Below are 15784 nucleotides of genomic sequence, written 5' to 3' on the forward strand. Positions count from 1 at the left end.
ATGGGTGTTTAAAAAAAAATTTCCTTACCTGAACTACCTGGGGCAGTCCCCCACAGTCTGCCATCTAGAAAAGGAAAAATATGCAAGTCAGCTGGGACTTACCCTTAAGAGAATTGCTCTGAACACCCCAAGTCCTTTCAAACGGAACAAGATCGAATTCTAGGTTTTAATGTTTAACTGCAAGTTTACATCTCAATGCACCTACATACAAACATTTATAACCTTGGATGAAAATCTGGTATCATTATTACATACTTATGTATCAATAAGACTGAAGCCCTGACTTTCAGGCCCATGGTGGGAATTTTCTGTCGAGGTGATAGTGAAGTTAACCACTATTCTCAACCATGAAAAGCACCTGAAGAATGTTCCTTTCAGAGCCCTCGAACAGTGTGACCCTAACTTCTCTGTGCATCGTGCTTTCCAAGTCCCATTTCAACTCTACATTATCTTTCCTCCATGAGTGAGGACACTCAGCCATCAAGAGCTGATACTGATTCAGCTGGCTTGCTCAGTCAGTTACTTTCCTCTAATAGCTGGGTTTGGTAATGCTGCTTTTCACTTCATAAACATTTACAGCTGGTTATTCTCATGCGTGCAAGGATTTCTAGGATATGGCTTCGTTAGTGTGTGCTGGAATTACCTGAAGGACTTGTTAAAACTCAGAGTCTTGGATTCCTGTCCCAGAGATTCTGATTTGATAGGTTTGGGGTATGGTTCACGATCATGCATTTCTGGCCAGGCGCGGTGGCTCACATCTGTAATCCCAGCACTTTGGGAGGCTGAGGCGGGGGGATCACTTGAGGTCAGGAGTTCCAGACCAGCCTGGTCAACATGGTAAAACTCCATCTCTACTAAAAACACAAAAATTGGCTGGGCGCGGTGGCTCACGCCTGTAATCCCAGCACTTTGGGAGGCCGAGGCAGGTGGATCATGAGGTCAGGAGATCGAGACCATCCTGGCTAACACGGTGAAACCCCCTCTCTACTAAAAATACAAAAAATTAGCCGGGTGTGGTGGCAGGCGCCTGTTACTGGTCCCAGCTACTCGGGAGGCTGAGGCAGGAGAATGGCATGAACCCTGGAGGGGGAGCTTGCAGTGAGGCGAGATGGCGCCATTGCACTCTAGCCTGGGTGACAGAGCGAGACTCTGTCTCAAAAAAACAAACAAACAAACAAAAAATTAGCCAGGCATGGTGGCACACACCTGTAGTCTCAGCTACTCTGGAGGCTGACACAGAAGAATTGCTTGAACTCAGGAGGCGGAGGTTGCAGTGAGCCAAAATCATGCCACTGCACTCCAACCTGGGCAACAGAGAGGCCATCTCCAAAAAAAAAAAAAAAAAAAAAGGAACTTACAGTTCTAATAAGCTCCCAGGTGATTTGAATCTACTATCCACAGTAAAGCATTTTTAGGGCATGCTAGCCCTAGGCCTGCTCTTTCTTCCAGCTGTTACGCACTCTGGGCTCAGATGATATCCTATTCAGGCTGACTGGCTTTTTAAAAAAGGAACATGAACCCCATGGTTTCAATTCACTGGCATCAAAACTTATTATGAGGAGGGACTACAACCGAGGGGAATGCCACAGAAGACATAGAAGTTTGAGATTAACAAGGGAGAGGCCTCTGAAAATTCTAAGCATAAGATTATAAACAAACATTTAATCTAACAAATATACAAAAAAACCAAACCAGCACAGGCTGTATTTTCATGAAGTTTAGGAGCTGAAACCTGATTGGAATATAGAACAGTTCCCATATGCAGAGAGAATACTGGAAGAAACTATTTCCAAGATGGGTACCTATCAAATGGTTTGAGAATCGGTTCGATCTGCCACAGGAGTTATCCACTCTATTCTATGGTGTTATAGATGGGCATTTTTGCCCAAAAATAACTATGTCTATGGTTATTGTAGGGTTTAGTTTTCTGCTTTTGAATATTGATTCAAACCTGAAGTGAGAAACTAGTTTGAAACTACAAACTTAAAAAATTTTTTTTTTTTTTTTGAAATAAAGTCTCGCTCTTGTTGCCCAGGCTGGAGTGCAATGACACAATCTCAGCTCACTGCAACCTCTGCCTCCCAGGTTCAAGTGATTCTCCTGCCTCAGTCTCCAGAGTAGCTGGGATTACAGGCGCCTGGCATCATGCCCGGCTAATTTTTGTATTTTTAGTAGAGATGAGGTTTCATCATGTTGGGCAGGCTGGTCTTGAACTCCTGGCCTCAGCCTCCCAAAGTGTTGGGATTACAGGCATGAGCCACCACGCCCGGCCCCTCCCCCAAATTTTTAGACCAGCCCATCAATTGCCTGGAGGGCAGAACATTTTGAATGTGGTCACCTCAGAGCATTAACCTCACATTAGATTTCTAGGAACTACAGGCTGTTTCTGGTAACAGCACTTCCCTTTCAAACACACTTCAAAGAGAAAAGGAAGATGGCAGAGGTCTTTCAGACTGAAAATGTAGCAGTAAGCAATATATGATCAGCACTGAAATCTACAGTAGTCCAAGTACAAACTAGAAGGTCAGCTACCTAAACACTTTAGTAGAGGCTCTAGGAAAAGCTAGGTTGAAACAATAACAGGTAGAAATTCTTGCCTCCTATATACTCAAAAGTGGGAGACACTTGATACTATCTCTAGATATTTAGCATAAGAGTTGGTCTGTATTTGCCCTAAGAGAAAGAAAATGCATACACTCTCATCATGAGAATTGTTACTGAAAGCTTCCTTACCAATACAGCAGCAGGACTTTGCATATAAAGAATTTACATCCATTATGTTAATTCTCACAACATTAAATAATGTTGACAAAGATTTTTGTTTTTGTTTTTTTTTTGAGACGGAGTCTCGCTCTGTTGCCCAGGCTGGAGTGCAGAGGCCGGATCTCAGCTCACTGCAAGCTCCGCCTCCCAGGTTTACACCATTCTCCTGCCTCAGCCTCCCGAGTAGCTGGGACTACAGGCGCCCGCCACCTCGCCCGGCTAGTTTTTTTTGTATTTTTTAGTAGAGATGAGGTTTCACCATGTTAGCCAGGATGGTCTCAATCTCCTGACCTCGTGATCCACCCCTCTTGGCCTCCCAAAGTGCTGGGATTACAGGCTTGAGCCACCGTGCCTGGCCTTTTTTTTTTTTTTTTTTGAAACAGGGTTTCACTCTGTCACCTAGGCTGGAGCGCAGTGTCAGGAGCACAAATACTCAAATTCCCGGGCTCAAGGAATCCTCATGCCTCAGCTTCCTGAGTAGCTGGGGCCACAGATGCGTGCCACCAAGCCCAGCTAATTTTCTGACTGTTTTTGTAGAGACAGAGTCTCACTATGTTGCCCAGACTGCTCTCAAACTCCTGGCCTCCCACCTCTGCCTTCCAAAGCGCTGGGATTATAGGTGTGAGCCACTGCGCCCAGCCAAAGTTTTTAGTTACATGGGAAAGGCTATGTCATAAAGTTGAGGAAAACATACAGGGTTGTAAATACTCTCTGACAGGGTATCACTCTGTCACCCAGGCTGGTCTCAAACTCCTGGACTCAAGCGATCCGCCCACCTCAGCATCCCAAAGTGTTGGGATTATAGGCATGAGCCACCGTGCCCAGCCCCTCTCTAATTTTAATGATGTAAAAATGTATAGGAAAAAGCAATATTTTTTTTTTTTTTTTTGAGACGGAGTCTCGCGCTGTCGCCCAGGCTGGAGTGCAGTGACCGGATCTCAGCTCACTGCAAGCTCCGCCTCCCGTGTTTATGCCACTCTCCTGCCTCAGCCTCCCAAGTAGCTGGGACTACACGCGCCCGCCACCTCACCCGGCTAGTTTTTTGTCTTTTTAGTAGAGATGGGGTTTCACCATGTTAGCTAGGATGGTCTCGATCTCCTGACCTCGCGATCCACCTGCCTCAGCCTCCCAAAGTGCTGAGATTACAGGTATGAGCCACTGCACCTGGCCAAAAGCATAATTTCAAAAAGAGAATGAAGGCTGGGCGTGGTGGCTCACACCTGTAATCCCAGCACTTTGGGAGGCCAAGGTGGATGGATCCCAAAGTGCTGGGATTACGGGCTTGAGCCACCACACCCGGCCGGAAAAAGCAATATTTTACCAGAGGTTTGGGTGGTAGGATTACGAATAATTTAAATTTATTTTATTCCATATCCTTTCCTCTTTTTTGCAATGTTTTACAATGAGAACATATTCAGGAAAAAAGATTTATTTTATTTTACTTGTTTATTTATTTTTGAGATGGAGTCTCACTCTGTTGCCCAGGCTAGAGTGCAGTGGTGTGATCTCAGCTCACTGCAACCTCTGCCTCCCGGGTTCAAGCGATTCTCCTGCCTCAGCCTCCCAGGTAGCTGGGACTACAGGTATGTGCCACCATGCCCGGTTAATTTTTGTATTTTTAGTAGAGACGGGGTTTCACCATATTGGCTAGGCTGGTCTCAAACTCCTGACCTCATGATCCACCTGCCTCAGCCTCCCAAAGTGCTGAGATTACAGGTATGAGCCACTGCACCTGGCCAAAAGCATAATTTCAAAAAGAGAATGAAGGCTGGGCGTGGTGGCTCACACCTGTAATCCCAGCACTTTGGGAGGCCAAGGTGGATGGATCACAAGGTCAGGAGACTGAGACCATCCTGGCTAACACGGTGAAACCTCGTCTCTACTGAAAATACGAAAAATTAGCTGGGGGTGGTGGTGGGCGCCTGTATTCCCAGCTACTCAGGAGGCTGATGCAGGAGAATCGCTTGAACCTGGGAGGTGGAGGTTGCAGTGAGCTGAGATCGAGCCACTGCACTTCAGCCTGGGTGACAGAGCAAGAGTCTGTCTCAAAAAAAAAAAAGAAGAGAATGAGATAACCAAAGAGAGGGAAGCTTTGCTTCTTTCTCGGCAATTATTCCAATGATTAATCTGAAGCATATATAAGGGTTGGAAGTGAGGGAAGAAGACACATTACCTTTAGCAAAGTTGTAACTACAGGGTTCAGGCGGGAATTGCATTTGACCTAAAATTTAAAAAAAAGGAGAAAATAATTTTATGAGTTGCTGGGAAAAAAAATGAAATAGCTCGGCATGAGAATGATCTTGCAAGATCAACAGCTCAGTTTGCAGAAGGCTGAACCAGCCAAAGAGATTACCAAAATACATAATGGGAGATATATTTATATGATATACTTTGATATTTCTGAGCAGATCTAAAAATTTAACTTATCTAATTTTCTGAATCAGTTATGTGTCTTTAAAAAACTACAAGCTGAATCTAAGTCTTCCTACTGACTAGCTATATAACATGAAAGTAGGTTACCTTACTTCTTTGAAAAATGGACTGGACCGTGGGTCCTCTCCTGCTGGAATCTCTTTCATGGCTTCTGAGTACAACTAGTTCTAACGGCTAAGCACTGGGCACCTCCCTTGCCTCACTTTTCACCTCTTTCCTTAGTGGGTTTGCCATTCTTTATATCCTCACTTTTTTCCATCTCAAGGTCTTTGGCTATCCAGTCCAATGTTGAACTCTTCTCATTTTTCTCTCATGGAGTCATTTAATTAAGAATCGTGGCCCTGTGCATTCACATGTCTGATATCCTGCACCCTTGTGTTCATGAAGGCAGAGATCTCAAAGAAAATGTTCTGGGGAGACAATCTCTCCGTTCCGCATTGTTTTACAGCTATTTTGATCAACTGGATCTCTCCGTTTATATGTTTGCTAAGAACATACATGTAAAACCTGTGCTTAAAATCTGGAACCAGCAGGGTGAAATATGTAATACAAAGCAAAATGAAACCACTGCAAATGCTTCGCAACTGAGCTGAGTGAACACAGAAAGAAGTGGGATTTCTACAGGTAGATAAAGGGAAAGGGTGAGTGCTTGAGGGCTTCCAGAATCAAGGCGAAAGCATAAGCAAAGCCCCAGGGGTGGGAACGGAACAGCTACCGAGGCAAGTGTGAGGTGAGGTTGACTGAAGGTGAGGCTGGGGCACAGGCTGGAGCTGACTGTGGAAGGCAGGATGCCACAGAAGGTGTCTGAAGTGACAGGATTTGAGTTGTTTTAGGAGAGCAGTGGCCTACATGATAGACTGCAGTAGCAGCAAGCAGTGGTTAAAATTACCTAAGCAAGACCCAGTAATCCAGATGAACTTTTACTCTGGGGATTGCGGGTGGGGGGTATACAAAACTTTTCTAAAATCAGGGAAAATATAAAAGTCAGGATCACCAAATCGGAGTTTTGATTTGCTCTATACAAAGGACAATGCAGACAGTGACAAACGAATGTACCCGTTCACTACAGAATGTGCATTAACTCTAAAACGTAGAATTTAAAAACTGGATCCCTAACTGCTAGGTACAGTGCTTAGAATATAGTAGATAGACTATAAATATTTTCTGGAAGAATGAACTCTCAAATCTGGATTTAATATAATCAATCATGCTTTCCTTGGTTCACTACTTTGCAATTTCTACATTATATAAGAAGTCTTGATACCTAGTAGACCAACCACAATCACTGTGGGTTTTTGTTGTTGTTGTTGTTTTGTTTTGTTTTCTTTGAGATGGAGTCTTGTTCTCTCACCCAGGCTGGGGTGCAGTGGCACGATCTCAGCTCCCTGAAACCTCCGCCTCCTGGGTTCAAGCAATTCTCCCACCAAGGAGCTGGGATTACAGGTGTGTGCCATCACGCCCAGCTCGTTTTTGTATTTTTAGTAGAGACAGGGTTTTGCCATGTTGGCCAGGCTGGTCTTGAACTCCTGACCTCAGGTGATCCGCCCATCTCGGCCTCCCAAAGTGCTGGGATTACAGGCATGAGCCACAACCACTGTTTTTTGACATCTACTCTCTCCCCGGCTGCCTGAATGCACTCAGTCTTACTCATTTTCATATTCTTCATAGCAGAGTAAATAGGAGATGCTCAAAATATGATGTTGAATGAATAAGTAAGCAAGAATAGTTACTGACAATGACTAGAATTTGTAGAGTTTCTTTTTGCTCTTCAATGCATGGATATTCCTCTTAATCCCTACACACTTGTGTGATAAAATGCTCTGGCAGAGGAACTAGGTTTGACTGCATATGAAAGAGCATCTACTTGTGGTATAGACAGGGCTGCAGAATTCTCATAAACACTGAAGGTGGGAAATCAGAAAGAGGAAGAGCCCTTATCTATATGGTCAAATTAATACAGTCTTGAAAAATAACTGCAGAGGTTGCTTTAAGTCCACAAAATTTTAAAAAGGCAAATAACTAGATACAAGATGAACAGAAATATTTAGCATTGTAAGGAAATTCTGATTAAGGATATTTTCTAAAAATATTTTCCTATATTAAGTATATATGTTCATTTAAAAATGTTTTTGATAGTTTAGAAGCATGTATCTCCACCTTTTTAGCCAGCAAACAGTGACCTTTATAAAGTTCCTTCTTGATAAATTGGGGTCGCCTCTATAACCTTTTTACCTCTGGGGAATGTTTTTTGAGGAAGGGGAACTGAGCATTATTGGCCTCTATGGGAAGTCATGCCATGTATTTCACACCAGACATGGAGTGTTTTACAGGACAGTTCAGGGAGATGCGAATGTATCCTTTCACATCTGCATGTTCTCACCCTACAAACATTTCCCCACTCTACAAACCTTCTCAACTATGTCTACACCTCTGATTATTTGTTAGACTTCCTTTCCAAAAAGCTTTACTCCATAATATTTTGCTCTATTTAGGGCAAAGAAATCAAGTAATTTCACAGAGATATTTAGTTAAGTATTTAGTTAAGAGATATATGCTGTAGGAAACACATAATAAGACATATGAAAAACTATCAACTTCATTTGTAATCAAATAAATGCAAATTAAAACAGTGAGATACTATTTTCAACCTATCGAATTAACTACTAATAAAAAAAGATTCGATGCTAGATAGTGTGCAGTGAAACAGGCATGCTTATACAGTGCTGGTGGCAATATACTGGTGTATTATTTCTGGAAAGGAACCTGGCAAAATGTATGAAAGACTTTGTAAAGATTTATAATTTTGGACACATTAATCCCACTTCTGGAAATCCATCCCAAGGAAATAATAAAAGATTCAAAGATTTTCTAAGGATGTCCAACAGTATCATTATTTTTATTTTTATTTATTTTTTTGTGACAGAGTGTCTCTCTGTCTCACCCAGGCTGGAGTGCAGTGGTGCGATCTTGGCTCACCGCAGCCTCTGACTCCCAGGTTTGAGCGATTCTCCTGTCTCAGCCTCCCAAGTAGCTGGGAATACAGGGGCATGCCACCACACCCAGCTAATTTTTTGTATTTTTAGTAGAGACGGGGTTTCACCATGTTGCCCAGGCTGGTCTTGAACTCCTGACCTCAGGTGATTCACCCACCTCGGCCTCCCAAAGTGCTGGGACTATAGGCGTGAGCCACCGCACCTGGCCAACAGTAACATTAATAGTGCAAAATCGGAATTAATCAACATGAGAACAAAGTTAAATAATGGTAAACCTACAGAGATACTGATTCTGTAATGGAAAAATGCTATCAATAGTGTTAAGTCAGGCCCCCAAATCTTGTATATTTAATATAATCAGGTCTACATAAGGCAAAAAATAATACTCTGTCTTTAGGTAATAGGATCATGATTTTCCCCTCATCCTTCTATTTTTAAATTTTTTTCATATTTTCTACAATGAGCAAATATCATTTTTATCCATGTGCTATGTCCTTCAGAAGGAGGCAGAGGTGGCCTTCCAGCCTGCTGGATTTATGGTGGTAATCTATTCCAGATTAAAGGCTGAGGCTGTCAGAAATCTGACAATAAGTAAACGGTGTTTAGTTGTACTACTTGCCACAAAGTGAACTACACAACACAAAGCAATCAAGAAAAAAACTGATCCCATCTAATGAAATCGAATGATGAATTAATTTTCCAAAATGTATGAAAGAGCAAACCCTGATATGTGCAATCAGAAAGAACAAAAACTAGTATTTACTGACTGTTTCTAGTGTGTCAGCAGTGTGCTACATACTTTTTTTTTGAGACAGGGTCTCACTCTGTCACCCAGGCTGGAGTGCAGTGGCACAATCATGGTTCACTGCAGCCTTGACCTCCTGAGCTCAAGCAAACCTCCTACCTCAGCCTCCAGAGTAGCTAGGACTACAGGCTGTCACCATGCCAGCTAATTTTTATTTTATTTTATTTTTTGAGATGGAGTCTCGCTCTGTTGCCCAGGCTGGAGTGCAGTGGCACGATCTTGGCTCACTGCAAGCTCTGCCTCCTGGGTTCACACCATTCTCCTGCCTTAGCCTCCCGAGTAGCTGGGACTATAGGTGCCCGCCACCATGCCTGGCTAATTTTTTGTATTTTTAGTAGAGATGGGGTTTCACCGTGTCAACCAGGGTGGTCTCGATCTCCTGACCTCATGATCCGCCCACCTTGGCCTCCCAAAGTGCTGGGATTAGAGGCGTGAGCCACCGCGCCCGGCCACGCCAGCTAATTTTTTAAAAAAAATTGTAGAGTTAGGGTCCCACTGTGTTGCCCAGGCTAATCTCAAACTCTTGGGCTCAAGTGATCTTCCTGCCTCAGCCTCCCAAAGTGTTGGGAATACAGGCCTGAGCCCCTGCACCCGGCCTATACGTCTTATTACATTTTGTTCTCATTCATCTTCACAGCATGAGGACATACTTACCACAGCCTCAACTGCAGGCGAATAGTCCCCTACCACCAGTAACGCAGAACACCTAGGTAGGCAAAGTAAGAGGTGTCACTCAGCAAATAGGCACATAAATTCCACTGAACACCAAATTAGTCTATGAAAGGCAAAGATATTTGGCAAGTCAGCTGAGGAAACTGAGGAACTTACCTTAATGTTGTTGATTTGTTATCATTTTGGCCCAGTTTGGGTCTTTTAATCTTCAGGTCTCTGCGTCTAGAAAAACAAAGCAGAAGCAATGCCCTTTTTGGGTAAAGTCATAGCAACTCAGGTTATTTTCTGGTCATAAACACCAAAATTTATCAAGGAAGGTGAAACTATCTTTTCTTCACACCTGAGAAGGGAAGAGGCCTGTGACTTGGTTCTTGAGTCGCCACTTCAGTGGCATCTGGTACGGAGCAGGAAGGAGGCTCCTGGCTTAACCCTGAAGGACACTTTGGGATGCTACAAGGAGACAGCCCCAACACTCAACAGCAACACCACTGAAACTCTCAAGTCCTAAGTGTTTAATTAATTTATTTTTTTGAGACAGAGTCTCAGTCTGTCACCCAGGCTGGAGTGCGGTGGCGTGATCTCAGCTCACTGCAATCTCCGCCTCCCGGGTTCAAGTGACTCTCCTGCCTCAGCCTCCCAAGTAGGTGAGACTACAGGCGCCCACCACTATGCCTGGCTAATTTTTGTATTTTTGTAGAGATGGGGTTTCACTATGTTGGCCTGGCTGGTCTTGAACTCCTGACCTTGAGATCCGCCTGCCTCGGCCTCCCAAAGTGCTGGGATTATAGGCGTGAGCCACCGCGCCCGGCCCTAAGTGTTTAATTTACAGGAATAAATTCCTTAAGAGAATGACTTACACTTTGAGGAGGAGGGAGGGGTGTTTTCCTTGTAACTGGGTTTAGCACAGGGCTTAATCTTTCTGATTTCAACTAAAAATAGGGAGGCTCTGTTATATAGAGGAAAGAGCTAGAGAGACAAGGTTCAAAATCTGGCTTCACTCCTTACTGGCTGTATAACTTTGGTTAAGTTACAGCTGATCCATTTCCTCAATCTTTGTCCATGTTTCTAGAAAGCCAGAAGGGGCTCACATTTTCACCTCAGAGAAGCTCGTCCCAATATTAGATACAGTCCTCTCTCCTTCTCCCGCCCTCCTCTTTTTAGAGCTGTTTACATTTAAGTGAAGAAATGGGAAAAAACTATACCCATTGTAGGAATTCAAGAAGAGCCGCAGGTTGTGTTGGTTGATGTCTTGGGCAATATGCTTTCTGTAGGTTTGGATCAGGTCCTGGTTGGCCCGTAACTCTTCCTAGAACAATTTAAAGAAGACGTGGGCAAGCTTTTGAGCTCCAGAATAAGTCCATCTTGTTTGGTTTGCATTTTCATTACCACGAGTCAAATCGTGCAGCTCATGATGGGAACTGGGGCAGAGCCTGGGGACTACTGATGTGCTCGTAGGCTGAATGGCTGATGATTTGCATCAGACTGGTTCAGTGCCATATTCTGTGTCAGATGAGGGCAGCAAAGGATTCAAGTACTAGTTGTGGAACTTAGGGTCACCTCATCACTCTGAACCCTGATTTCTTTGTGTGTTTTTTTAATGTTCTGCCATTCTTCACAAAAACGGAGATACTATAAAATGAAGACAATAACCAGCTATCTGACAAGGCTGTTTTAAAGATTAAGTAAGAAAAGTTATAGAAACATATAAACCACAAAGTGTAAAACGAATGGAGCGTAACATTTCTTTTCTTTTTTTATGAGACAGAGTCTTGCTCAGTTACCCAGGCTGAGCAATGGTGCAGTCTCAGCTCACTGCAACCTTCACTTCCTGGGTTCAAGCAATTCTCCTGCCTCAGCCTCCTGAGTAGCTGGGATGAGGGACATGCACCACCATGCTCAGCTAATTTTTTTGTATTTTTAGTAGAGATAGGGTCTCACCATGTTGGCCACACTGGTCTTGAACTCTTGACCTCAAGTGATCTGCTGCACCTGGCTGCATTTCTTCTAATAACCATAAATCTGTGCAATTAACTTATCTATATATTCAATGATATAATCAGCGTATTACCTATCTATATGTACCACCATTTAATATTATACACTGTATAATTATATATTCCATTGCGTTTATGACACTTTATTGATTTAGTAATTCATTATTTATTTTAATCTTTTAAATTTTATTTCAGAGATGGGGACTCACTATGCTGCTCAGGCTGGAGTGCAGTGGAGATTCACAGGCACTATCATATTGTACTGCAGCTTGGAACTCCTGGGCTCAAGCGATCCTCCTGCTTCAGCCTCCTGGGGAGCTGAGACAACAGGCACACTCAACTGTGCCTGGCTCATTTATTTTAATCTTATTACCAATACTTTTGAAGGTATAAAATACGAGAGAAACAAAATGGTCTATATAGTGAAAAGTCTCCCTCTCCACCACCCACTGTTTAATGGTCACTCTGTTGCTGGCCTTCTCAGATGTCATCAGAGCTAGTTGCCAGATTCTTGAGTACATAAGCATACATGTAAATACGTGTGTGCATACACACATACATCATTAAGCAGTTTTAAGCAGAAAGGAAAATTCTTGCATTGGAGGAAAGAAATAATATCAGGGATAATTAAGAAATCTGTTAATCCAGGGCAATGTGTAAAGTTTACTGGTGACCAAGACTTGTTAGAGAAATAGAGATATGGAAAAACTTTCTTCACATTTTCACAACCATGTGGATGAAATGAACCCAGAATACAGTTGGAAACTGACAAGAGTCTACCTGAAACTGAAGGGTACGTGAATCACTACTAGAAAACTTTGTGAGAGCCCCAGTCTCATTCTAAAGATATTATAAGAAAAGTTAATACCAAATGATAGGCCAGGTGTGGTGGCTTATGCCTGTAATCCCAGCACTTTAGGAGGCTGAGGCAGGAGGATCTCTTGAGGCCAGGAGTTTGAGACCAGCGTGGGTTAACATAGCGAGACCCCCATCTCTACAAAAAATTTTAAAACTAGCTTAGTGTGGTGGTACATGCCTGTAATACTAGCTACTCAGGAGGCTGAAGGAGGAGGATGGCTTGAGCCTAGGAGGTCGAGGCTGTAGTAAACTAAGATGGCACCACTGCACTCCAGCCCAAACAACAGAGCAAGACCCTGTCTCAACAAACAAACAAATAAACAGACTCCCATGTTTTTAAAAACACAAATTATAGTCCTCTAGACATTGTTCTACACTTGCTTTTCCTTGTAAAGTATGGTAAAGATCATTCCTTATCCGGATATATAGAGCTATCTCATTTATTTACACTACCTGTCTTCCCACATCCTTGCTAGTACAAACGTATTTTTAATTTATTTCTCTTATTGGTGAATTGAACATTATTCATGTTTAAAAACCATGTTTGTTTCCATTTCAAAGTAATACAAGCATTAACTTGCTTACATGTTTTAAAATTTATTTTTAATTTTTATTATCTTTTTAACTGGTCAAGAGCAGTAGTGAGAAAGGGGAAAGAGTAGAACAGGGAATTCAATCTGTAACTAACTGTGAACAATCAATTCAGATAATTCCCTACCTTCAGACCAGCCTGGATGCTTAAATGTTAATGAACTCTTCAGTCTTACGAAAATAAGACTTATGAAAATCCACTGTGACCTCATATGTTTTAAATTAAACATATATATATGTTTAATTTATATATATGTTATAAACTAAAAATATATATATTATATATATATTTCTCTCTCTCTCTCTCTATATATATATAAAACTCTCTATATATAGTGAGGAGGTTCTTGCTTTTTGGAAATTATTAAATACTGGCCTTAGCTTTCCCCTCAGAGGCCTATATGAAGTAGTATTTCTTTTTGCTATGTTGCCCAGGCCGGTCTCGAACTCTGGGCTCAAGTGATCCTCCCATCACAGCCTCCCAAGTAGCTGGGACCACAGGCATGTGCTACTAAGCCCGGCTGATTTTTGAAAAAAATTTTTTTTTGAGACAGAGTTTTGCTCTTGTTGCCCATGCTGGAGTGCAATGGCACGACCTTGGCTCAATGCAACCTTCGCCTCCTGGGTTCAAGCAATTCTCCTGCCTCAGCCTCCTGAGTAGCTGGGATTACAGGCATGTACCATCACACTAGGCTAATTTTTTGTTTGTTTGTTTTTCCTGAGATGGAGTCTTGCTCTGTCGCCCAGAGCTGGGGTGTAATGGTGCAATCTCGGCTCACTGCAACCTCTGCCTCCTGGGTTCAAGCAATTCTCCTGCCTCAGCCTTCCGAGTAGCTGGTACTACAGGCGTGTGCCACCACACCTGGCTAATTTTTTTGTATTTTTAGTAGAGGTAGGGTTTCACCATGTTGGCCAGGCTGGTCTTGAACTCCTGACCTTGTGATCCACCTGCCTGGGCCTCCCAAAGTGCTGGGATTACAGGTGTGAGCCACCATGCCCAGCCTAATTTTGTATTTTTAGTAGAGGCAGGGTTTCTCCATGTTGGTCAGGCTGAACTCAAACTCCTGACCTCAGGTGATCCACCTGCCTTGGCCTCCCAAAATGCTGGGATTAGAGGTATGAGCCATGGCACCCAGCCAATTTTTGAATTTTTATAAAGACAGGGTCCCACTATGGGGCACCTGCCTCAGCCTCCCAGGTAGCTGGCACTATAGGCATATGCCACCACGCCCCGCTAATTTTTGTATTTTTAGTAGAGACGGAGTTTCACCATGTTGGCCAGGCTGGTCTCAAACACCTGACCTCAAGTGATCTGCCCACCTCGGCCTCCCAAAGTGCTGGATTATAGATGTGGAGCCACTGCGTCCGACCCCTAATTTGTAGTATATTAATACAATGAACTGCTGCTACACAGTAATAAAAAAGAATGAACTACTGACACATGGAATGACATGGATGAATCTCAAGATAGTATGTTGAGCAAAAGAAGCCAGACTCAGAGAAGTAAACACTCTGTTATTCCATTTATATGAAGTTTAAGAACAGTCAAAATTAATCTATGGAGGTAACAGAATAGTGAAAACCTTGTTTGGGGTGGGGAATTATTGAGTGGGAAAGGATAATGAGTAAACCTTTGTGGGGTGATGAAAATGTTTTATTTGTGTTCTGGGTGGTAGTTACAAGAAACTATACATCAGTAAGTGGTCACTGAGATGCACTTAGGATGTGTGCATTACACTATGTATAAGAATTACCTCAATTAAAGAGAGGGCAAGATGGAGGCAAAACCCAAAGGAGTCAGCTGGAAGAATTAAAGTGGTTGCCACTAAAAAGCAGAATATGGGATAGGTGACAGATTCTTTGTAATAAGCCCTGTAGAACTTCTCTACTCTAAAATATATGTGAATTTGTAACTTTGATAAAAATATGATGAAATAAAAGACTATGGACTTCGGACTTAGCCTGACCTGGATTCAAATGTCAGCTCCACACTTACCATCTAGACAGTGGTGGCAAGTTATGTGGCCTCTCTGGTCTTTGGTTTCCCTATCTTAAAATCAGACTAATAGAACCATGTAAAAAGCAACTTGGTTTGCAAATCTAAAGTACTTATAAATAATCAGTACTCAGAAAGGAAAAAAACTAGCAGTTTTCTTTCCATCTGCCATTTTCCTTCAGATAGTATTTTAAATTAAGCAGATTACAATGGAGCACCCACGCTCGTCTCCTCATTCCAGACACCTCACAGCTCTCTGACCTCACTGCTCATTTACTCCATCACTCCTTTGTCAGTCACCCAACTCACTTTTCCCTTTGAAGGGTCCCCCTCGCCTACCAGTTAAGCTCCCTCCCCTACCCAGCAATTATGTACACGATAACTGTCACTTTCTGTGAAGACTTCGTTTTCCTCACCAGTTGAAAAACACGGGGCTTGAACAAGATAATCTCTAAGCTTCTTTCAGCACTATTATTTCACGGTTTTCCCCCTGAAATGTCTATTTCTGTGAAGCCTTTCCCAGACCTCCTAATGGCTCTAAAGATGTCTGGGGAGGCACATGATGTCAAACATTAACAGATGGCATGCTACTTACAGGAACAGGTAGCAGGAGATGCTATCTTCTCTCATAGCTCCACATGTCAACAGTCACGTGGCAATGAGTTAAAGATTCACCTTT

The 15784-nt window shown here is 42.8% G+C and overlaps 1 protein-coding gene across 1 annotated transcript in view; it reads right to left on the reverse strand.

Moving 5' to 3' along the window:
* LOC140708609 (protein NDRG3-like) overlaps window positions 1-15784 on the reverse strand; it is a 34551-nt gene that overhangs the window by 4726 nt on the left and 14041 nt on the right. Inside the window, exons 8-12 of the mRNA XM_073004722.1 lie at window positions 10869-10972; window positions 9823-9888; window positions 9649-9700; window positions 4937-4984; window positions 29-64 (exon numbers count right to left, since the gene is read on the reverse strand). Coding sequence (XP_072860823.1) covers window positions 29-64; window positions 4937-4984; window positions 9649-9700; window positions 9823-9888; window positions 10869-10972 — 306 coding nt within the window. The remainder of the gene's footprint in view (window positions 1-28; window positions 65-4936; window positions 4985-9648; window positions 9701-9822; window positions 9889-10868; window positions 10973-15784) is intronic.

The sequence above is a fragment of the Chlorocebus sabaeus genome, chromosome 2 (assembly GCF_047675955.1).
Source record: "Chlorocebus sabaeus isolate Y175 chromosome 2, mChlSab1.0.hap1, whole genome shotgun sequence".
In the NCBI taxonomy this organism is placed as follows: Eukaryota; Metazoa; Chordata; class Mammalia; order Primates; family Cercopithecidae; genus Chlorocebus; species Chlorocebus sabaeus.